This window comes from Bubalus bubalis, chromosome 5 (assembly GCF_019923935.1).
Source record: "Bubalus bubalis isolate 160015118507 breed Murrah chromosome 5, NDDB_SH_1, whole genome shotgun sequence".
In the NCBI taxonomy this organism is placed as follows: Eukaryota; Metazoa; Chordata; class Mammalia; order Artiodactyla; family Bovidae; genus Bubalus; species Bubalus bubalis.
In genome coordinates this window covers 38,015,837-38,039,145 of record NC_059161.1, presented here as the reverse complement: position 1 = coordinate 38,039,145, position 23,309 = coordinate 38,015,837, and the positions used below count along the sequence as shown (strand labels likewise).

The 23,309-nt window shown below is 43.0% G+C and overlaps 1 protein-coding gene across 3 annotated transcripts in view; it reads right to left on the bottom strand.

The window, feature by feature from the left end:
- PEX14 (peroxisomal biogenesis factor 14) overlaps positions 1–23,309 on the bottom strand; it is a 149,042-nt gene that overhangs the window by 33,482 nt on the left and 92,251 nt on the right. For 2 of the 3 annotated variants that reach the window (XM_006076724.4, XM_006076723.4), the window contains exon 4: positions 2,537–2,665. The exons of the other annotated variant lie outside the window; for it this stretch is intronic. In XM_006076724.4, coding sequence (XP_006076786.1) covers positions 2,537–2,665 — 129 coding nt within the window. The remainder of the gene's footprint in view (positions 1–2,536; positions 2,666–23,309) is intronic. 3 annotated transcript variants of the gene reach the window in all.

Below are 23,309 nucleotides of genomic sequence, written 5' to 3'. Positions count from 1 at the left end.
CCTTGGTGATAAGCATGCAGATTGCACACCTAGTTCAGCAACTCCCCTGAGTTTGCTTGTAATTAAGGGGGTTAGAAAGGTAAAAAAAATATATAAACCCAATTAATCATTTAAATATTTAAAGTCAGATTTTTTTCCCTCACTCCAGGATTAGTATATTTCATAACGCCAACAGCAGACAGCCCGGGTTTTTACTGGGGTTCATTTTAGAGCATGTTTAAACTAGTCAGATTGAGTGATGCTTCCAGCAACTAATCGCATGTCAAATAAAAGATATTTTATGTAATAAATTACCGCTACAAGTAATTCAAATGTCATTTATCAGTTTTATTATCAGTCAGGCAAAGTCTTGTTTCTCTATATTAATCAAAATCAAGCTTTTTTTTTTTTTTGGAGTAGTTTTGACACCTCTTGGCAAAAGTACAGAAGTGGAGAGGGAGAGTCACCCCCCGAGCTGAGAGGAGCAGGGTAACGGTACAAGAAGAGTGAAGCTCGACACTGACAACTAAAAACTCCAGGTATTTAAAATTACCATTACCATTGTTTTTATACTAGTGTCAAAGCAGGAAGGAGTCTGTCTCTAAGAAGATGTATTTTATTTTTAGGGCTAGGAGACTCTTAAAAATATTCCTACCTAAATACCTAAACGGAGCAATGGTTTTTCTCAGAGAGATCTGGGCAGGAGAGTGATTGAAATGACTGAATGCCCCCCCCCACCCCCATTCTTCTGCCCCTCTCAAAGAGGCGCGCATTTTAACCCTTTGTGCCCACTGAACGTAGGCAAATGTATGATGTTTTAGGCCAATGCTGTGACTCACAGAATAATCTGTTCTGAGCAAGAAGTTACCAAGTAGCCAGGAGACCGGCTCGGCATTAAGTCACGAAGGGAACAGCTGGAACAGAACAGATGTGCATCTTAGAGAATTCTGCACCCCAGCTGCCACTACCCGTCCTCAACGAATCCCACCAAACCCTGGGCCCAGGGACACAACTGCAGAAAAAGTGCAGAGATTCAGCCTTTGATTTAAAAGAAACACGGAGCGTGTGTAGTGACCCAAGGCAAAACAATGGATCGACAAGAACGTTAGCCAGGAAGAATGGAGTCCCAGGCTGGCGAAGGCACCCCCCTGGCTCGGAGGCCCCGGGACGAGGCTCGGCACCTGCACTGGCTCTCTGGCCTGGCCGCGACCAGGCGACCAAGGATGAGACCAACTGGAGTTCCTGGCACCTGGCCTCACTGCCCAGCCTTATCCAGGAGTCAAAGGAAAGGCAACGTCTAAATGAGACTTGTAACACACAAAGTAGATTCTAACCCGCTGCCTGGCCCCTGTGCTGTCTATACGGATGACTGCACCTCCCTGCCTATGGGAAAGACGGCAAAGTGGGGGCCAAAAGGTGGTTCCAGGTCATGTGGTGGGGGTCAAAACGAGTCTGGCATTTGAAATTGTGCATTTTAAAATTGGATATCTAACACTTTAAAAGCATGTGTTGAAAAAATTAAAACTTCTGAGATAGACAATTATTGAAGAGGCATTTTGAAAGACAGCAAATCCAAGGCTGAGGTCTTCACACAAAACTGAGCAATTTTCCATTGATTTGGAGTCAATTTTAACCTTTTTAGATTTTTCATAAGTGACTTAAAGATGGGGTTCTGCCTCTATTTTGGAAGCGTACATTTATTACTGGCTTAAAGAATCTTTATTCCTAAAAACATTTTTCATTTAACAACAACAAAAAGCTCTCATGGGTCATGTTCTCATGTAACAATTAAAAGTTGCATTCAAAAGGACCTTCACATTTAATCTGAAATTCTCTCACAGACTGCCATTATATAAATACATGTGGTATAGCCAGGACAAGGAAGGAAGGAAGGAAGAAGAGGGGTGGGGTAGGGAGGGCTAGCTTAAACCTACTAATATTAACTTTAAAAGATAAAACTAGGAGACAAATTATTTCAGTGACCAAACAAGAATGTATCCATGAATTAGATGTTTATGTTCTTATTAGCAAAACAGTAACATGGGCTTCCCTAGTGGCTGAGATGGTAAAGAATCTGCCTGCAATGCAGCAGACCTGGGTTCGATCCCTGTGTCCAGAAGACTCCCTGGAGAAGGGAATGGCAACCAATTCCAGTGTTTTTGCCTGGAAAATCCCATAGACAGAGGAGCCTGGTGAGCTACAGCCCATGGGGTCAAAAAAGAGTCAGACACTATTGAGCAACTAACACTTCAACATGCAAAATGCACTAATATAAGAAAATGAAAACAGAACCAGTAAATACTTTTACAGATTCTTGCTCAAAACCAAAATACGTGAAACAAAACAAAAAACTCATTTATTCTTGTCTCTTGTGTCTTAAACCTTTGTCACACACTTAAAAGTTTGTCTAGAAGAGGATTTTAGAAAAACCCAAGAGCCATCTCCTACGCCCAGTCTCCCCTGGTTTGCTGAGTCTGAGAGACGTGAAGCACTACCCTTTGGCCAGAGTCCTGAATCCCAGCCAAGGTTAAAGCAGGAGCTTGAGCAGGTGACTTACTGTATGGCTGCGAAATGAGGTGAGGGGGCTGGACAGGAACCACCTGTGTGGCTGGGCCCAAGGACACAGGCTCATCGGCAGCCGTGCCTGACTGCTGGAAAGCCAAATCGATCTCTTCATCTGTCAGCCCTGGGGGAGAAGAGGACATAATTGCAGGTGAGTGCCTTTTGCCACTGTCCATGGCTGCAACAAAATCTTCATTTGAGAAAAGACCTTGGAGTCACAGGACGCCTAGCATCCTGTTAAGTTGCTTCCCCGATTTCGGATTCTCTGGAACCTCTCTCGGCTGCAATTTAACCTTAAGCGACAGAATATTAGCCTCAACACTGCTTCCAAATGTGGCTCATTCAATTTCCTTAATTTATCCTTGAGTTTATTGCTGCTTTTGAAGTCGCTCTGTACTGCAATTCTCCATTCTTCCCCCGAAAACAGATACCATCAACTGCAAATGTGGCTCATTTTAATCTGTAATGGTGTTAAAAAAAGAGGGGAAAAAACTAACAATAATGCATGAAAACAGACAGGGAAACAAAAAACTAATTATTGGGTGAGACGACTAATTAGTCTAGATCGTTTCTGAAGACGGGAATAATTTGCTTTATTTTATGACAAATGCAGAAATAAAAAGAAAAATCAGGACTGACTGTGATTAGTATGAATGGGATATAGAATGTAAAGAAGAAAATAAAACAAGAAAACAGATCAAAACAAGGCCAGGCCCAAACTTTCAGATGATTATTACTCTAGCCTATCGCAGGCTGCCTATATTGCCTTTGGCTAGTTTTTCTTTTTCCTTAAAAAAAAAAAATCCTCTCACACTCTAAACCACAGTGCACTTGGGACATGAGGAAATAGCAGGGCGCCATCTGCAGTGGCTATGACACGTGGAGAGGATTTGCCCATGGAAGAATAAAAGGCAACTGAAAAACCCATGAAGACCACCCATCCAGTGGGCGCACAGCTGGGATATTTCAACAGGTCGGAGGCAGACGGGGGATGCTGGCTCTCAGGGAAGAGACGAAGGCCCCAACCAATTGATAGAGAGCTTCAAGATGGTCAAGAGTGGCACATAGGTGTGAGATTGTTCCACAGGGCAGTCGGGGAAGCGATCCTGCACAGAGAAGTACTCCAGGCACTAACAGTGGGAGAAACAGGTGGGAGGCCTCTGCTAGTCTGCAAAGCACTCTGGCTGTTCTGGGAATGCCGGCATCCAGCCCTGCCGCCACACAGAGCTTTTAAACTCGAGCTGAGAGTGTGGCCACATCTGCTCAGCAGCTCCCCATTAGAGGCCCTCAGCATGGTCTATCTGCCCCTGGGGGTAGATGAAGTACAAGGAGGTTCTAAGGATCAGCATCTTCCAAAGTGTGAGGCCCCGCACTCTGTGCCAAGGGGCTAATAGCCGGAGCATATTAATGCTCAAGCGCTGCCCAAGATCAGCGCTGCCCTGCACCATGCTGGCAAGCGAGCTGGCTGCAGCTGCCCCTCAAACTCCTCACACCCCACCACAAGTGGTCAAAGGAGAATACCTGGACGACTCTAAATGGCCCTGGGCTATCTCTCCTCTCTGCACTGAGCACTTGAGGTTCCTCCCCATTTAACACTGCGCCTCCTGTCCTCTTCACCCCAGCACACCAGCCAGTATGGGCAAGGCCACTCCTCCATGACGTCTCAGTTCTGCTGGGTCCCCCAAGTAAGTGCAGTGTCCTCTCAATAGGCTGACGTCAGGGGCAGAAGAGAGGCTGGCAGGGGGCAAAGGAACCATTCACTGGCGCTTATTGTTGTTCAGTCACTCAGTTGTGTCTGACTCTTTGCAACCTCATGGACTGTATGTAGCCTGCCAGGCTCCGCAGGCTCCTCTGCCCATGGAATTTTCCAGGCAAGAATGCTGGAGTGGGTTGCCATTACCTTCTCCAAGGGCTCTTACAGACCTAGGGATCAAACCCGGGTCTCCTGCATTAAGGACAGATTCTTTACTGTTTGAGCCACCAGGGAAGGCCATGGCACCCTCAAATACAAGAGTTGAATTTGAGTACGTGGGGCCAGGCGGGGGACGTTCCTCCTCCCTAAGGCCCCAGCTTGTTGCAAAAGGTCTTTTTCTGTGCGGTGGCCTCCCAAGGACAGGGGCAGGAGAGACAGACAAGCTGGGCAAACACAGAGAACATGCTTCCCCAGTCGAGTGCCTCCCGGGCTCCAGCCCGGGTGCTGACTGCCCGTCTGTCCTTCCAGCTAGGAGGGGAGCCCCATTCCAGGTTCCAGTAGGAAGGACATGGTTTCACCTCCATCATCAGTGGTTTCACCCCCATTATCAGCCACGAGAGAGACAGGGCGCCTGCGGCATCAGCACAAGCGGCTGGTCGCTGGCTCACGACGGGACTTTATAAACCTGGTGGTTCGCGAGTCCTGTCAGTCGCTGGCTGCAAATGAGGGTAATTCTCCCAAAAGGAGCATTTGGTTGCATTCTCATTTTCCCTTTCGGCTCTTTCAAATATAAACAAGTACGATAATGTTTAGCACTGGGGAAATATACGGCAAGTTACAGGCTGCGCTGTGGTGCTGGGAGCTGGGGCCGGTTAAAGGGACAGGACTCCCTGCCCGTGGTCCTGCCCTCAGGCCTGGAGCTCTGACGAAGCCTATTTTCCTAATAAAACGTGTTCCCTGCATTATTGCAGCCAAGCCCACAAGAGCAGCCACGGCTTAAAGGGCATCAGCACTTCCTTCCAAGCTCTAGTTTCACAGAGACCTTATCATGTGATGCGTCACATTTACATTGGCTGGAGTTCTGATATCCCCAGTTCTCTGGAGAAGCAGGATTTTGATTTAGTTACAGAAAATGAATTATTTTTCTTTTTTTTTTTTAAAAAAGAGAAGCATTTTGACAATCTCAATGAACAATATAATTTCAGAGCTGGGCCATCAGCCGAACCATCGACCTTATTTGACAGACTCAAAAAACAAAAACAAAAGCACTGAGGCTGAAGAAGGGTGAAAACTATGCCTCAAATCCTAGTAGTAAAAGCCTGGTGATGGCAGATGAAACCCCAGGCTCTCCGTCTCCAGCCTGGTGACTTCCCATGACGGCACAGAGTTAAAGCACATCAAAAGGCAGACTTCAAAATGATGCCTGAAGCCTTCAGTTTTGTTAAAATATGAGGACTGATCTATCTTCCCCCACTCCCCTCACCAGCACCCCGTCTATGCTGTTCAGTCACTAAGTTGTGCCCAACTCTTTGAGACCCCAGGACTGCAGCACACCAGGTTCCTCTGTCCTCCACTATCTCCCAGAGTTCGCTCAAATTCATGTCCGTTGAGTCGGTCATGCCATTCAACCATCTCATCCTCTGCCGCCTGCTTCTCCTCCTATTCTCAATCTTTCCCAGCATCAGGGTCAGGTAATAGCCAATGAATGCGGCTATACCAAAATGACACGGGAACTTAACGCCTGGATCTTACTTTCAAATGTCACCTGGACAATTTTTTGAACACCACCAAGTGACAAGGGTAGAGCGACCTCATCTCCTCATATTCTAATCAAATAAATCCAAGGTCTCTCACAGGCTGGTGCCTACGCTTCCCTTAGTGCCTTTCCTCTGGAGTGTTTCCCAGCTTAGGGAAGACTGACTCTACAGAACTCAAGTGATTCATCAGGGACTCACAGAGCTGGAGGTGAGGTGGAGTGTTACTCCTCTCCGAACACAGCACTTACCTACCCTGTCACCAGCTCCTGGTGCTGAAAGGACCCTGCCCTTAGGGATGGATGGGGCATTGCCCAGGGGCCACACAGAAGACATCCGGGTTTCCACCCACCCTCACTGAGACAAACAGTGGAGAGATTCGATAGAGACCTTGCAGAATCCAAAAGGTTAAAAGGAATAATAAAGGAAACTGCCAATTGTAAATGAATTATATTTGGCTCTGAAAGCTGAGACACAGGCTATATTATAAAAGGCATCTCTTTGCGTTGTTTACCATCACCCTGACTAATGCAGACCTTTTTTTTTTTTGTTTTAAATAATCTCATGCAAATTAGACACACACACTTCCTTCCAGTTGATTGCTATCTGCAAGGAGTAATCTAACTGCAGAGGGACTGAGCAAGGGCTGAGCAGAGCAGACAGGAGAAAAGGGTGTCATCGTCCTGTGGCAGGCAGACCTCCTCCCCCACCACCCCACCTCAAGTCATCCTTTAGCTGCTGCCTTTGGAAGAATTCACCAATTTTAGGAAAGCCTAACATTTCCTTTCAGCTGGGGTGTCAATGACATGACCTAATATCGTTAGCACTTTGCATTTTGATGCTCTCTCAGGGTCTTCACCTCTGCTACCTAGCGATTTGAGGAGCTACCAGCTCCTCCCCCAGTCTGTGACATGACAATTAAGCTCCGTTATTGACGGAGAGCAAAACTAAGCAAGTCCTGCTCAGTTATCCCATCCCCTCGCTAGCTTTACTTAAGAGGAGGAGAAAGGAACATGAGGGGACTTGTCCAAGGTGAGCAGGCAGAGCGGGATGCCCGCCTCTTGTTATTTCACCTTTAAGACCCCAGCTGTCTGATCTGCAAAACTGCACTGAATTCAGAGGGAGCCTCTCTCAGATGTAGAGGAGGAGTGAGGAGGACTTCTAGTCCTCTCGGGTTCGGTTCTCTGGAATCTACCTCCCCGAACGGTTTCCTTTCCCTGGAGAAGCCCCATGTAGACACTGCGCAGGGACTTCTCTTCCAACACTTTCTGCAGGGTGGGATTCTTTTAAAAGGACAGAACAAGCAAGCTACATTCTGCTGATTAATAAAGCTGCAGCAACTGAAGTCAATGGCCTCAGGGCTGCCACACCTGCTTATTTTTATCCCTTAGAAGATAAACAAAATTGTTTAAAGGTTTCTATTAAAATGCAAACAAAACAAAACCAGACTTTGTCGGAATAAGGATCTGCTGGGCACTGCCTGGCTCCATGCAGGGGAAGCAGAGAGACAAGAGGACAGCAGACAGCACTGTTCTCTGTATCCTCAGGTCAAACAACCACCGGGACAGCAGGGGTAGGGAATAGCTGGGAAATAAGCAAGGTGATGAATGCCGGACAGCACCATTCGGCCCAGCTCGAGTTTTATAATAAAAATGTGGAGTCTGACAGGGATCAGGGAACAGGGCCAGGGGTCCAATGGCCACGGGCAGCAGTTATGGGCTGGCCACTCGGCTGTCTTCCTCCCTCATCTCAGTCTATTTACAGGACTTGGGAGATTCATCTGGGATGCGGGGAAACTGAACAGGGTCACCTCTCTCAGAACACAACTAGTTATCTACCCAGGCACACTCTGGGAGGAGATGAGGCAGAGAAGACAGCTGGCTAAAAATACTCCCCAAATTAAAAGAAAAATCAACTCTCTCAGAAAAGGTTAGGGGAGGAGACAGGGGGGAAAAGCATTTTTTTTTTTTTTAATTTTATTAACATTTTGTTGGAATGGTGGAGTACAATAAGGACTCTCAGAGCCTCTAAAAGTCGTTGGATGACCTGTAGACCCCTATTTCCCAGTGCCTTGTATAAAATTGAATTTTTTAAACATAAATTACACGTAATGACGACACTGTAAAAACTAACAGTAATGGAAAGCTGTGCTGTATTTCATTAGCCTGTATTATTCCGTGCCACCTGATCCAGCCGGGCCTTGTTTATGAGTTAGTGTGTTAGCAGATGCCGATGGAAGCATTTGCTTCGACCTTGCTCTTCTCATTGGGGCATGAAATTACGACGGCAGCACCTTGATATTACAGCCATAAATACAGTAAACTGCAAATTTAAGCCAACGGCTCCTATTGTCTCTGAACATAAAGCTGATCGGTATTTATTTAAAAGGAGAACAAAAAAAATATTATATATCACCTTGTTTATGGGGCCTCCCCCCCACTTTCTTATTCCCTCCCCCCAGCCCCCCAACCTGTCTAATTCACTTGGTTAAAATATTAAGCAAATAAGCCAAATGCTTTCTCCTCCGCTGATTAACTCTTCCCAAGCAGCAAAAAAACAGTTTTTAAGAAAACTAGTTTCAAACAGCATTACTCTGAATGGAAAGAGTTTTTATAAAAATTGATCTGATGGTGGGGCCAGTCTGCACTCTTTTCGTATTGATATGTAAATTCAAGAACAAGACACAATAGTGTCACCTCTCCTTAAATAAGCAAAGTTTAAACAACAGGAGGAAAAGTTGCTGAGGATGCCTTGAAATTGAATGTCCTCAGTATCCTTCTAAAAATCGTTAGGCAGAAATGCTATTTCCAAAAGCAGCAAAACAGTGCCTCCTGCCACCTATGGAAAGAAAGATATCTAACCAAGAATATAATTCTCATCTCAACACAGAGAGCCAGGGACCTCTCATTAAAACTTGCACCAATCCCCTCCTTTATCCCAGTGAACCATAAAGACAATATATCCTTTAAATACATTAAATGTGCAAGAAAAGTAAACACAAAGACAAAAGGACACTGGCTATCACCCAGCCACGTCTCCAAGTATAAATCACTGAGTAAAAAGCCAGTGCAAAAAGCTACTGCGCCGCTAGATCAGAGACTGAGGAGCCCGCCAGGCTTGGTCCACCATCAGTCTAAGCAGAGACGGCAGCTCTGCTTTCTTAATGTCCCTGAGAGAGGCTCTTTGTGCCGCTCAGAGAGGCAAAAGGGAAACATAAAAACTCAGCCAAGTTCAGAGGTTTCAAAGGACTAGTGGTGGAAACGGCAGAACCCCAGAAGGCAAGCTCCACAACCACTGCCAGTGAATCAGGCAGAGGGTCATTTTAGCAGCAGAACTAAATGCAAGTTCTGGGGAGCAGTTTTATTCCAGATCAGACAGGTTGGGGTCATAGGAGCCAGAGCCCAGCACCACTGATGACATGGCCAAATCAACCAAGATCAAAAGTTTCTGCACATTTACTTTTGTTACATTACTCTACAAGGTGGACGGATTCCCTTGGACCCCTAAATTATTTCAGCCACACCAGTCGCTGAGCTTAAGCTCCTTCCGCATAAGGAGGAAACTTCCCTGTAAAATTTATTGAGCTTCTCTGGGGAGCAGTATAACTGGTGAACAAGACAGACGTGAGCTGCCCCTCTGTGTAACACAAATTGAGATCTCTCGTATGAAAGACTGGGAGGGTTTCCAATCAGCATCTATGATGTCTATTTTTAGATCCAGCCTCTAAAGGCTTTGCCTTTTTTCCCTCTTAATCCCTCTCTGCTAAATTAAAAACAAAAACAGGGGTTGCTTCTCATATATGATCATCAATTCCAAAGCCCGACAAACATTGCTGCTGGCTGTGCTGGACAGCAGCAGCTAACCCTGCAGGTTCCTGGCAACAGGCTGGGAAGCCAGCCCTTCCCACTGTGCAGTGAACAAGTCCCGGGGAGGAAGTACGTCTTAAGGACTGAGGAGCAGGAATATCAGGGATCACTGTTACTTGAACACCGAAGGCCAAGGAGGCCAGATGTATGTTTGTGCATAGATAGGAAGGCCAAGTTAATAAACACCTTTAACCATCCTTGACTCTTCCACTCCTTTTAAAAGAGGAAGTGAAGTTTGTTTAAAAGAAAAAGAGAACTTCACCTTTGATGACCAAAGTAATTTAGATCTGGAAGAAAAGTTGAAGTTCATCTAACCTGTTCTTTTTCTTTTCCTTTCCTTCTGTTTTACAGGTGGAGAGAATAGAGCAGGGAGAGGGGGCACTGACTGCCAGTGATGGTGAGACCCAGGGCAGAACCAGATGCCCAACACAGAGCTCTTCTTACCGCCCTGGAGGGATGGAGCAAGTGCAGCCTGACCTGCCTGCTCCCCACTCTGCTACCTGACACAGTGCATTTTAAACAAGCAAACTCTTAGAACCAACCGTCTCAAAGGATAAATGGAACATGGGGAAAACTAGATGAAGGGTGAATGGAACCTCTATGTTTTTTTAAAAAAAGAATAGAAGTATGCACACACACAAACACATCTGTTTAGTCATGTGTATAAGCATAAAATAAAGATAGATGAGAAACAGGTAACGCTGGTCCCAGGTGGAGAGGAGACTAGCTGGGGACATAGACTGAAGGCAGCCTTTTCACTGTGTATCGTTGTTCCATGTGAATATATTTCTGACTCAAAAGAATAAATTAATTTTTAAGAACAAAGAAAATATTTGGAGGGAAAAAGGAAACTTAATTGTGAACAAAATCACTTGGAATGATTATCCCCATTTTCTGGAAGAGAAAAGCCAAGGAAGAAGAAGGTGCAGAGATGTGCCGAGAAGATCAGATTAGAATGACATTTACAGCATCTAATTTCTTGCATAACCCACTGTGGCTGTAACGCCAGCAGTCAAGTACAAGGTGGCTTTCTTTTTTCTTTTAATTGTATTTTTTGAAAGGCAGGCATCTGTTCTATTTTGACACATCCTGGCTGCCCAAATGTTTCTTTCAGCTCTAAATATTTGCTTTACCAATGGAAATGTTTCCATCGCTGCAACAAAACAAACATTTGCTTTGGGATGGGAGGGATAGCCATACGCTGTTTCATATGTTACTCGAAACAGCCTGATTTGGGAAACAATTGTACTGTGGGGCGCAAACCAAGGTGGAGACTTTAAGGAGTTCCTTAAAGAAAACCCTGTCACAAGAGTTTCATGCACCGAGGGTACACTCTGTCACTCAGCTGAATGCTACAAAAGTTCAATGTTCACCTGGGGTTTTCTTTTACATCTTGAATCATAAACATATGATCAGAAAGGTTTATTATTTGCCATTCAAGTTGTTTCCTAGAGTTTTAAATTACCATGCAGCTATCAGATTTTTTTAAGTCCTCATATTAATCTGATATGAACACATTAAAACATGTTATGTTCTAATGGGTCAATACATTACTTTGTCACCACCTATGTGTAGCTCAAATGAATCTGGTATTGGTTACTACTGTTAATGTTATTAGTGTAGTTCTACACTACATTATTAGTGTAGTTCATTATTAGTGAAAAATATTAAGTACTCAACCATAAGCGACTTAGCACACACACACACTCAACCATATCCATAAATATTTGAGTGCTTACTTTGCTAGGCAATGTGTGAGAGTGGTGACCTCACCTTTCCTACCTGTGAAATGGCAGCTTTCCTCTTCCCCCCAATTTCTTATATTGGATGAGTATTTTGGCTGTCTCCTATCTATAATATACTATCTGTAATATTATAATATATAGACAGATGACATTTAATATACAGTTACATCTACCTATTGATAAAGATAACACTTCAACTACAGAAAACATGGAAAATAAAGAAAAGCGTATCAGTCAATGTACTGCTAAAATGATTAAGACTGAGTTTTTTCAAATTAAAAATGACCTTTTTGCATGAGAATTCCCAAAGCTGGCAAGGGTGCTATGGAAGAGCAAACCCAGCAGTTCTTGGAAGACGACTCAGCACTCTATCTCAAGAGTATTTAAAAATATTCACAACCTTTGACAACTATTTTACTCCTAAGAAATAATAAAATAATGTAGTATTAGACTAATATACAAAGGTGGCTTGTTGCCATTTTTGAATAATAACCAAAAATTTAAACAACATAAATGCCCAAAGAGGAATGATTAGGCAAATTATCACACATTTGAGTAATGTAATACTATTCAAACGTTCACAGTCATATGAACAATTTGTGATGGCATGAGAAAATGCTTTCAATACATTAAGACATAAAAAAGCAGATGTTATATTCATAGCATCAGACGAGTACATTTTTTAAAAGTACGAAAGGAAGCAGTGTTGCATCACTTTTAACTTAATCTGAATTTGACTTATCCTTGTTCTGAAGGAAGGAGGGAAGGAAAAATTACATTATCAATAGTATAGAGAGGCCCACCCTTTCATTCAACGAGTGTTGAGTCTTCAAGTGAACACGAGACAGGAGGTCTGAATTTACTATCCATTCATCAGTTCATTCCCACACCCGGGCGGCCTGAGCACCGTGCTGCAAAGTGTTCTCCCCATAAAACTGGGGACTCCTATGCGAAGCCAATCATATCATCTGCCGTTAAACCGAAGATCTGTTTCACTGTGAAGAAAAATGAGGCTGTATTGGACCTACTGAAAGGTAAGACACCGGTCTCCTGCATCACATCTTTCTAAGGGGATTTTGAACAATTATTTCGAAAATTAATATTTAATAGATATATTCTCATGTGTCTGTATGTGTGTGTTCAGTTGCTCAGTCCTATCCGATTCTGCAACCCTATGCCCTGTAGCCTACCAGGCTCCTCTGTCCATGAGATTTCCCAGGCCAAAAATACTGGAATGGGTTGCTATTTCCTTCTCCAGGGCATCATCCTGATCCAGGGATCAAACCCATGTCCCCTGTGTCTCCTGACACCGGCAGGCGGATTCTTTACCACTGCACCACCTGGGAAGCCCCAGTTATATCCCCATAGTCCAATTCTGTATTCTAAAGATGCAAAAGGCTATATGAGAAGTTAAGTCTCCTTCCCACTCCTGCCACCAGGCCAACTAGTTATCTCTTCCAGAGGCCACCACTACTCCTAGCTTCTTATACACCTTTTATAGGTAGTCCATGAGTATGAAATTGCTTTCATATATTCATATATTTTATATATAGGGAAATTCCCTGGTGGCTCAGATGGTAAAGAATCCGATGCAGGAGACGTGGGTTCAATCCCTGAATCCGGAAGATCCCCTGGAGAAGGGAATAGCAACCCACTCTAGTATTCTCGCCTAGAGAATTTCATGAACAGAGGAGCCTTGCAGGCTGCAGTCCATGGGGCTGCAAAGAGTTGTGGACATGACTGAGTGACTATCACTTTCACTTTTTCTTATATTTCGTATGTTACACGTGTATATGTTCTTGTTGTTCAGTCGCTCAGTTGTGTCCAACTCTTTGCAACCCCATGGACTACAGCACATCAGACTTCCCTGTCCCTCACCATCTCCTGGAGCTTGCTCAAACTCGTGTCCATTGAGTCAGTGATGCCATCCAACCATCTCTTCCTCTGTTGTCCCCTTCTCCTTCTGCCCTCAATCTTTCCCAGCATCAGGGTCTTTTCTAATGAGCCAGTTTTTCAAATCAGGTGGCCAAAGTATTGGAATTTCAGCTTCAGCATCAGTCCTTCCAATGAATATTCAAGACTGATTTCCTTTAGGATTGACAGGTTTGATCTCCTTGTAGTCCAAGGGACTCTCAAGAGCCTTCTCCAACACCACAGTTCAAAAGCATCAATCTAAAGGGCTCAGCCTTCTTTATGGTCCAACTCTCACATCCATACATGACTGCATGCGTATGTATATACTAATATTTATATTCACACATAATTATTTCTAATACAAATAATAGAATGTTACAAATACTGCTTTATACCTTGCTATATTTCAGAGCACATTCCATACTGTCAGTATTTGTAGAGCCCTCCCACTCTATTTTAACGACTATGAGGTATTCTGTCACACAGATGTACCATAACTTAACTTGGCCCTTAGTGAACTTTTACTGTTATGAAGTCCCAATATAAGGCCTTGTACATTTGCAAGTATGTCCCTGGAAGTAGCCATTGCATTCTCCAGGGGATCTTCAGATACGCGAAGTTTTAATTTTGATAAACACTGACAAACTGCCCTTAGCAGAGGTTATTTCCACTTACATTCCCAGCAGTGTGCACGTGTCTGTTTCCCACAACTTTGCCTATATGATCTTACCAAGGCCTTTTATCTTTGTCATTCTGAAAGGAAAAAAGATGGTCTCACTGTAGCTTTAAGTAAACATTTCTTTGGGTTCTATAAACATACAGAAAAGCATGCAAATGTTAAGCGTACAGCTTAATGAATTTTCACCCAGTGAGACGTCCAGGTAACTACCACTCAGATCAGAGCCAGAACAGCTTCAGGGGTGTCCCCCCTGCTCCCCCCACAGCTGCCGCTTAACTTCTAATACCACTGGTCAAGATCACTTAGTTTTGAACTTTATATAAATGGAATAACACAGAAAGCATCCTTTTACAAAGGATTTCTTCCACTCAATATTATGCTTGAGAGATTCATCCTCGCCATTGCCCTCAGCCCTGGTTCATTCTAACTGCTATGTACTATTCTTATATAGGGTAAGAATGAACCACAATTTATCTGTTTCCAGTTTTGAACAACAAACAATCTAATTAGTACTGCTATTAAGATCCTTATGCATATATTTCAGAGGGGAACGGCTGGACCATATGGGGTATGTGTATTATCAGCTTTAACAGATGCTGCCAACAGTTTCCTAAGTGACTTGCAACTGATACTTAGGCCAAAAGTACATCCCACACCGAAGTTCTTAGTTTTTATCTCATTCTGATTTTAATTTCCATTTCTCTATTGACAACCTCAATGAGGTTGAACATCTTTCTGTATATTTACTGTCTTTATTGGGAACAGTCTTTATATCTATGTATGTATACTATTTATATAAAACTATATAAATATGGTATATTTATTTTTTTATTTATTAATTAGTTTTGGCTGTGCTGGGTCTTCATTGCTATGCATGGGCTTTCTCTAGCTGCTACCATTCGTTGTGGTGTGCGGGCATCTCATTGTAGTGGCTTCTCTTGTGGAGCAGTGGCTCTAGAGCACAGAACCATTTAGTTATGGTACACGGGTTTAGCTGTTCCGCAGCATGTGGGATCTTCCTGGACCGGAGATTGGACCTGAGTCCCCTGTACTGGCAGGCAGATTCCTATCCACTGTACTACAGGGAAGGCTATAAATATGGTATATTTACATATATGCAATATGAAAATTCTGTTCACTGTGTTGCTACAATCCTGACTGTTTTGTCTGTTTGTACCATCAAGTATTGAGGGTAATCTTTTAAAACTTTCCATTATGATAAGATTTGTCTAGTTCTCCTTTTAATCTGTCCGTTTTTGCTTTGTGCATATTGAGACTATGTTATCAGGGACAGATATACTTAGAATTATTAAATCTTCCTGGTGGTGGACCATTCTGAAATTTCTTTCTCACGTGACTTTTAAGTCTATCGTGTCTGATATTTTCTGAATGTTAAGCCTTAAGCCAACTTTTTCACTCTCCTCTTTCACTTTCATCAGGAGGCTCTTTAGTTCTTCTTCATTTTCTGCCATGAGGGTGGTGTCATCTGCATATCTGAGGTTATTGATATTTCTCACAGCAATCTTGATTCCAGCTTGTGCTTCTTCCAGCCCAGCGTTTCTCATGATGTACTCTGTACATAAGTTAAATAAGCAGGGCGACAATATACAGCCTTGACGTACTCCTTTCCCAATTCAGAACCAGTCTGTTGTTCCATGTCCAGTTCTAACTATTGCTTCCTGACCCGCATACAGGTTTCTCAAGGGGCAGGTCAGGTGGTCTGGTATTCCCATCTCCTTCAGAATTTTCCACAGTTTATTGTGATCCACACAAAGGTTTTGGCATATTCAATAAAGCAGAAATAGATGTTATCCTGAAACTCTCTTGCTTTTTTGATGATCCAGCGGATGTTGGCAATGTGATCTCTGGTTCCTCTGCCTTTTCTAAAACCAGCTTGAACATCTGGAAGTTCATGGTTCATGTATTGCTGAAGCCTGGCTTGGAGAATTTTGAGCATTACTTTACCAGAGTATGAGATGAGTACAACTGTGCGGTAGTTTAAGCATTCTTTGGCATTGCCTTTCTTTGGGATTGGAATGAAAACTGACCTTTTCCAGTCCTGTGGCCACTGCTGAGTTTTCCAAATCTGCTGACATATTGAGTGCAGCGCTTTCACAGCATCATCTTTTAGGATTTGAAATATTCAACTGGAATTCATCACCTCCACTAGCTTTGTTCGTAGTGATGCTTCCTAAGGCCCACGTCACTTCACATTCCAGGATGTCTGGCTCTAGGTAAGTGTGAGTGATCACACCATCGTGATTATCTGGGTCGTGAAGATCTTTTTTGTACAGTTCTTCTGCGTATTGTTGCCACCTCTTCTTAATATCTTCTGCTTCTGTTAAGTCCATACCATTTCTGTCCTTTATTGAGCCCATCTTTGCATGAAATGTTCCCTTGGTATCTCTAATTTTCTTCAAGAGATCTCTAATCTTTCCCATTCTATTGTTTTCCTCTATTTCTTTGCATTGATCGCTGAGGAAGGCTTTCTTATCTTTCCTTGCTATTTTTTGGAACTCTGTATTCAAAGGGGTATATCTTTCCTTTTCTCCTTTGCTTTTCACTTCTCTTCTTTTCACAGCTATTTGTAAGGCCTCCTCAGACAGACATTTTACTTTTTTGCATTTCTTTTTCTTGGGGATGGTCTTCATTCCTGTCTCCTGTACAATGTCACAAACCTCTGTCCATAGTTCATCAAGCACTCTATCAGATCTAGTACCTTAAATCTATTTTTCACTTCCACTGTACAGTCATAAGGGATTTGATTTAGGTCATACCTGAATGGTCTAGTGGTTTTCCCCACTTTCTTTAATTTTAGTCTGAATTTGGCAATAAGGAGTTCAGCCACTGTCAGCTCCCGGTCTTGTTTTTGCTGACTGTATAGAGCTTCTCCATCTTTGACTGCAAAGAATATAATCAATCTGATTTCAGTGTTGACCATCTGGTGATGTCCATGTGTAGAGTCTTCTCTTGTGTTGTTGGAAGAGAGTATTTGCTATGACCAGTGCACTCTCTTGGCAGAACTCTATTAGCCTTTGCCCGGCTTCATTCTGTACTCCAAGGCCAAATTTGCCTATTACACCAGGTGTTTCTTAACTTCCTACTTTTGCATTCCAGGTTCAACATTCAGAAAACTAAGATAATGGCATCCGGTCCCATCACCTCATGGCAAATAGATGGAGAAACAGTTGCTAAGTCGCTTCAGTCGTGTCCAACTCTGTGCGACCCCATAGATGGCAGAAACAGTGGCTGACTTTATTTTCTTGGGTTCCAAAATCACTGCAGATGGTGATTGCAGCCATGAAATTAAAAGACGCTTACTCCTTGGAAGGAAAGTTATGACCAACCTAGATGGCATATTCAAAAGCAGAGACATTACTTTGTCCACAAAGGTCTGTCTAGTCAAGGCTATGGTTTTTCCAATGGTCATGTATGGATGTGAGAGTGCCGAAGAATTGATGCTTTTGAACTGTGGTGTTGGAGAAGACTCTTGAGAGTCCTTTGGACTGCAAGGAGATCCAACCAGTCCATCCTAAAGGAGATCAGTCCTGGGTGTTCAGTGGAAGGACTGATGTTGAAGCTGAAACTCCAGTATTTTGGCCACCTGATGTGAAGAGCTGACTCATTTGAAAAGACCCTGATGTTGGGAAAGAGTGAGAGCAGGAGAAGGGAATGACAGAGGATGAGATGGTTGGATGGACATGGGTTTGGGTAGACTCCAGCAGTTGGTGATAGACAGGGAGGCCTGGTGTGCTGTGGTTCATGGGGTCGCAAAGAGTTGGACACGACTGAGTGCCTGAACTGAACTGAACTGTCTGATATTTTAATATCAAGTTTCCTGTGGCTAACATTTGAATGGTATCTTTCTCCATCATTTTATTTTTAATTCTTTCTTTTCATTAAAGGGGTGTTTGTTGGAAGTAGCACCAAAGGGGGCTTAGCTTTTTTAAAATTCAATCTTGATCAACTTTGCTTTTAAGGCAGTATTAGTCTAATTACATTTAATGTAAGTACTGAAATTTTACGGTTTATATCTTTCATCTTACAATTTACTTCCCTTTTGACCCATTTAACAACCTCTTTTCTCTCTTCAAGCCAACTTTTAAAAATTTTGTTTTTCCCTCTATTAACTTTAGTTGAAGTGGGTTTTGATGGATTTCTCTAAAGTTACGCTCTTCCTTTTGTAGTTATTAAGTAGCTTGGAAGTGGGGGGGTGGGGGGCAGGAGATACTCGGCTATTTTGCTTCAAACATTCACTCTCTAATTTTAGCACATATCGGTGGATGATGTTGTCTACAGTGATAATTACTGTGGTGTTTGGTGGAGGACCCTCAGTTTTTAAGATGTTTGAGAACTAGTGCCCTAGATATCATGATACAACCTTGACTTGCTAAAATTTCATGTAAATGAGAAATTACCACTTCACCAACAATCCTAATACTCAGAACATTTTTACTCCACCCTTTAACTTTTTGTGTTACTGCCATACACTTCAATTATACATGTATTTTATTTTTTATTTTTAACTATTTATTTTATTTATTTGGCTGCTCCAGAGCAAAAGTGGCATGCAGGATCTATAGTTGCAGCATGTGGGATCTAGTTCCCCGACTGGGGGATAGATCCCAGGCCCCCTGCATTGGGAGTGCAGAGTCTTAGCCACTGCTCCACCAGGGAAGTCCCTATACATGTATTTTAAACATTATTTCACACAGCCAATACTGATCTCTGTTTGCCCTTTTCTTTGCTCTGCCTTTCTTCCTATGTCTGTGTCTTCGTGCAGAATCATTTTCTTTCTGCCTGAAAACTCCAGGAGTGTCTTTCAGTGCAGGTGTGCTGGCAATGAATTCTCTCAGTTTTGTTTATCTAGAAATGTATCCTTTGCTTTTAAAAAGTGTTCTATTGTGAAATAATTTCAGACTTAGAGAAAAGGTACAAGAATAGTAGTAGAAAGAACCCTCATATCTTTCACCCAGATTCTCCAAATGTTAAATTTATAACTCTGTGCTCTTATTCTCTATCTATCAACTTGTCTATGTAATTATTTTCCCTGAACTGTTTGGGAGACTAAATTACACACGATACCCTCTTTCCCCTAAATATTTCAGTATTCATTTCCTGGTTTGGGTAGGGACAAACTCATGCTCGTACATAATTGTAGTATAACTATCAAAATCAAGAAGTTAGCACTGTCAAATTTATACCTGTAGCTCAGACCTCTCCTCATACTAATCCATGTGTCCACATGAATGTCTAAGAGCAATCTCAAGGTACGGATGTCTAACCCTGAGCTCCAAATCTTGCTTCACCAAACTGTTCCATTCCCAGTTAATGGTAACTCCATCCTTCTAGTCACAAGGCCCAAAACCTTGGTTGTTGTTGCTCAGTCACTAAGTCAGGTCCAACTCTTTGTGACCCCATGGACTGACTGCAGACGCGAGGCTTCTCTGTCCTTCATAATCTCCTGGAGTTTACTCAAATTCATGTCCATTGAGTGGATAATGCCATCCAATCATCTCATCCTCTGCTGCCCCGTTCTCCTACCCACAATCTTTCCCAGCTTCAGGGTCTTTTCCAATGATTCAGCTCTTTGCTTTAGGTGGCCAAAGTATTGGAGCTTCAGCACCAGTCCTTCTAAGGAATATTCAGAGTTGATTTCCTTTAGGATTGACTGGTTTGATCTCCTTGCTGTCCAATGGGCCCTGAAGAGTCTTCTCTAGAACTACAATTCGAAAGCATCAGCTCCTCAGCGATCAGTCTTCTTTACGGTCCAACTTTCACATCCATAAAAGCCTTGGAGTTAACATTAATTTCTATTTCTCTTTCAGATTCCAGATCTAACAAATCAGGATATTCTGTTGATTTACTTCCAAAAAACATCTAGGGATCTAAGGAATTCTCCTGGCTCAACCCAGGCTCTCCAACCCTCCATTCTTAACATGGGTAGCCAGGGCAATCCTGTTACAGCTTATGTCAGATTATATCACTCTTCTGCTTAAAATCCTCTGATGATTTTCCATTTTACTAAAAGTAGAACTGAAGTTCTCACATAGGTCAAGACTTCACTGTACAACCTCGCTTCCTGTTAGCACTGTGAGCTTACCTCTCACCATGACCCACTCACCCTGCCTACCCACCGGCCTCCTTTCCATGCCTAGAATTTCCCAGACATGCTCCTTCTTCAGGCTTCTACACAAGAGGTTCCCTTTTCCCAGAACTCTTTCTCCCCAGAACTCTGTATGGCTTGCTTCCTCATTTTCTTCAAGGTCACTCACATGTCATTTTAGTAGGGCCTTCCCAAGGCATTCCATTTAAAACTGCAACCTTCCACCTGTTGCTCCTACTCTACTCACATTTGATTTACCTTTTATTCTACTCACTGCTGTTTCCCTTCTTCCCCAACATTAGAACATAAGCTCAATGCAAATAAGAGATATGGGGTGATTTTATGAACTGCTATATTCCCAGTACCTAGAACAGTGCTCAGGGTCTACTGGTACCTGGCAGATGCAGAAAGGATAAACAAACAGAATATATGCAACACACATGAAAGTAATGCTGTTCAGGTTTGGGGAGGGCCAGTTCAAACATAGAAAGAAAACAGAACCCCACCTTCTTGATCTCCTCTTTGCCCCTGAAGAATCTCTTTAGAACCTCCAAGGAGCCCCTTGACATGAATACACCCTGCACTAAGGCATACTATTTTTGTTTTTCAGCCCACCAGTTTCTGCACTCCCCAGTCTTCTGCCCCTGGGGCTCCAGCGATCGCAGTAGCTTTCTCCCAGGGCTTCTCAGATCTGGTCAGCTGTTCTGGATTCTGTCTTCCACCGCCAGAGCTTTCTCTGATCACCCTGACCAGAAGCACTTTTCTATACCGATTCACAGGGAGGCCTGGCATGCTGTGATTCATGGGGTCGCAAAGAGTCTGACACGACTGAGCAACTGAACTGAACTGATACTCACTCAGTCGTGTCTGACTTATTGTGACCCCATGGACTGCGGCACTCCAGGCTTCCCTGTCCATTACCCAACTCCTTAGAGGTTGCTCAAACTCATGTCCATCAAGTCTGTGATGCCATCCAACCATCTCATCCTCTGTCATCCCCTTCTTCTTCTGGCTTCAACCTTGCCCAGCATCAGGGTCTTATCCAATGAGTTAGTTCTTTGCATCAGTTGGCCAAAGTACTGGAGCTTCAGCTTCAGCATCAGTCCTTCCAATGAATATTCAGAGCTGATTTCCTTTAGGATTGACTGGTTTGATCTCCTTGTAGTCCAAGGGACTCTCAAGAGTCTTCTCCAACACCACGGTTCAAAAGCATCAATTCTTTGGCACTCACTTTCTTTATAGTCCAACTCTAACATCCATATGTGACTACTGAAAAAAACCATAGCTTTGACCAGATGGATCTTTGTTGGCAAAGTAATGTCTCTGCTTTTTAATATGTTGTCTAGGTCTGTCATAGTTTTTCTTCCAAGGAGCAAGTGTCTTTTAATTTCATGGCTGTAGTCATCATCTGCAGTGGTTTTGGAGCCCCCAAAAATAAAGTCTCTCACTGTTTCCATCGTTTCCTCATCTATTTGCCATGAAGTGATGGGACCGGATGTTATGATCTCAGCTTTCTGAATGCTGAGCTTTAAGCCAACTTTTTCACTCTCCTATTTCACTTTCATCAGGGGCTCTTTAGTTCTTCTTCATTTTCTGCTGTAAGGGTGATGTCATCTGCATATCTGAGGTTATTGATATTTCTCACAGCAATCTTGATTCCAGCTTGTGCTTCTTCCAGCCCAGCGTTTCTCATGATGTACTCTGCACATAAGTTAAATAAGTAGGGTGACAATATACAGCCTTGACGTACTCCTTTCCCAATTTGGAACCAGTTTGTTGTTCCATGTCCAGTTCTAATTGGTGCTTCTTAACCTGCATACAGATTTATCAGGAGGCAGGTAAGATGGTCTGGTATTTCCATCTCTTGAAGAATTTTCCACAGTTTATTGTGATCCACACAGTCAAAGGCTTTGGCATAGTCAATAAAGCAGAAGTAGATGTTTTTCTGGAACTCTCTTGATTTTTCGATGATCCAGCGGATGTTGGCAACTTGATCTCTGGTTCCTCTGCCTTTTCTAAAACCAGCTTGAACATCTGGAAGTTCATGGTTCACATACGGTTGAAGCCTAGCTTGGAGAATTTTAAGCATTACTGTGCTAGTGTGTGAGATGAATGCAATTGTGTGGTAGTTTGAACATTCTTTGGCATTGCCCTTTTTTGGGACTGGAATGCAAACTGACCTTTTCCAGTCCTGTGGCCACTGCTGAGTTTTCCAAATTTGCTGGCATACTGAGTGCAGCACTTTCACAGCATCATCTTTTAGGATATGAAATAGCTCAACTCGAAATCCATCACCTCCACTAGCTTTGTTTATAGTGATGGTTCCTAAGGGCCATTTGATTTCGCATTCCAGGATGTCTGGCTCTAGGTGAGTGATCATATCATCACGGTTATCTGGGTCATGAAGATCTTTTTTGTACAGTTCTTCTGTGTATTCTTGCCACCTCTTCTTAACATCTTCTGCTTCTGTTAGATCCATACCATTTCTGTCCTTTATTAATAAGCCCATCTTTGCATGAAGTGTTCCCCTGGCATCTCTAATTTTCTTCAAGAGATCTCTAGTCTTTCCCATTCTATTGTTTTCCTCTATTTCTTTGCACTGATCACTGAAGAAGGTTCTTGCTATTCTTTGGAACTCTGCATTCAGATGCTTATATCTTTCCTTTTCTCCTTTGCTTTTCGCTTCTCTTCTTTTCTCAGCTATTTTGTAAGGCCTCCTCAGACAGCCATTTTGCCTTTTTGCACTTCTTTTTTTGGGGGATGGTCTTGATCACTGCCTCCTATACAACATCACGAACCTTCAACCATAGTTCTTCAGGCATTCTATTAGATCTAACCCCTTGAATCTATTTGTCATTTCCACTGTATAATCGTAAGGCATTTGATTTAGGTCATACCTGAATGGTCTAGTGGTTTTCCCTACTTTCTTCAACTTAAGCCTGAATTTTGCAATAAGGAGTTCATGATCTGAGCCACAGTCAGCTCCTGGTCTTGTTTTTGCCGACTGTATA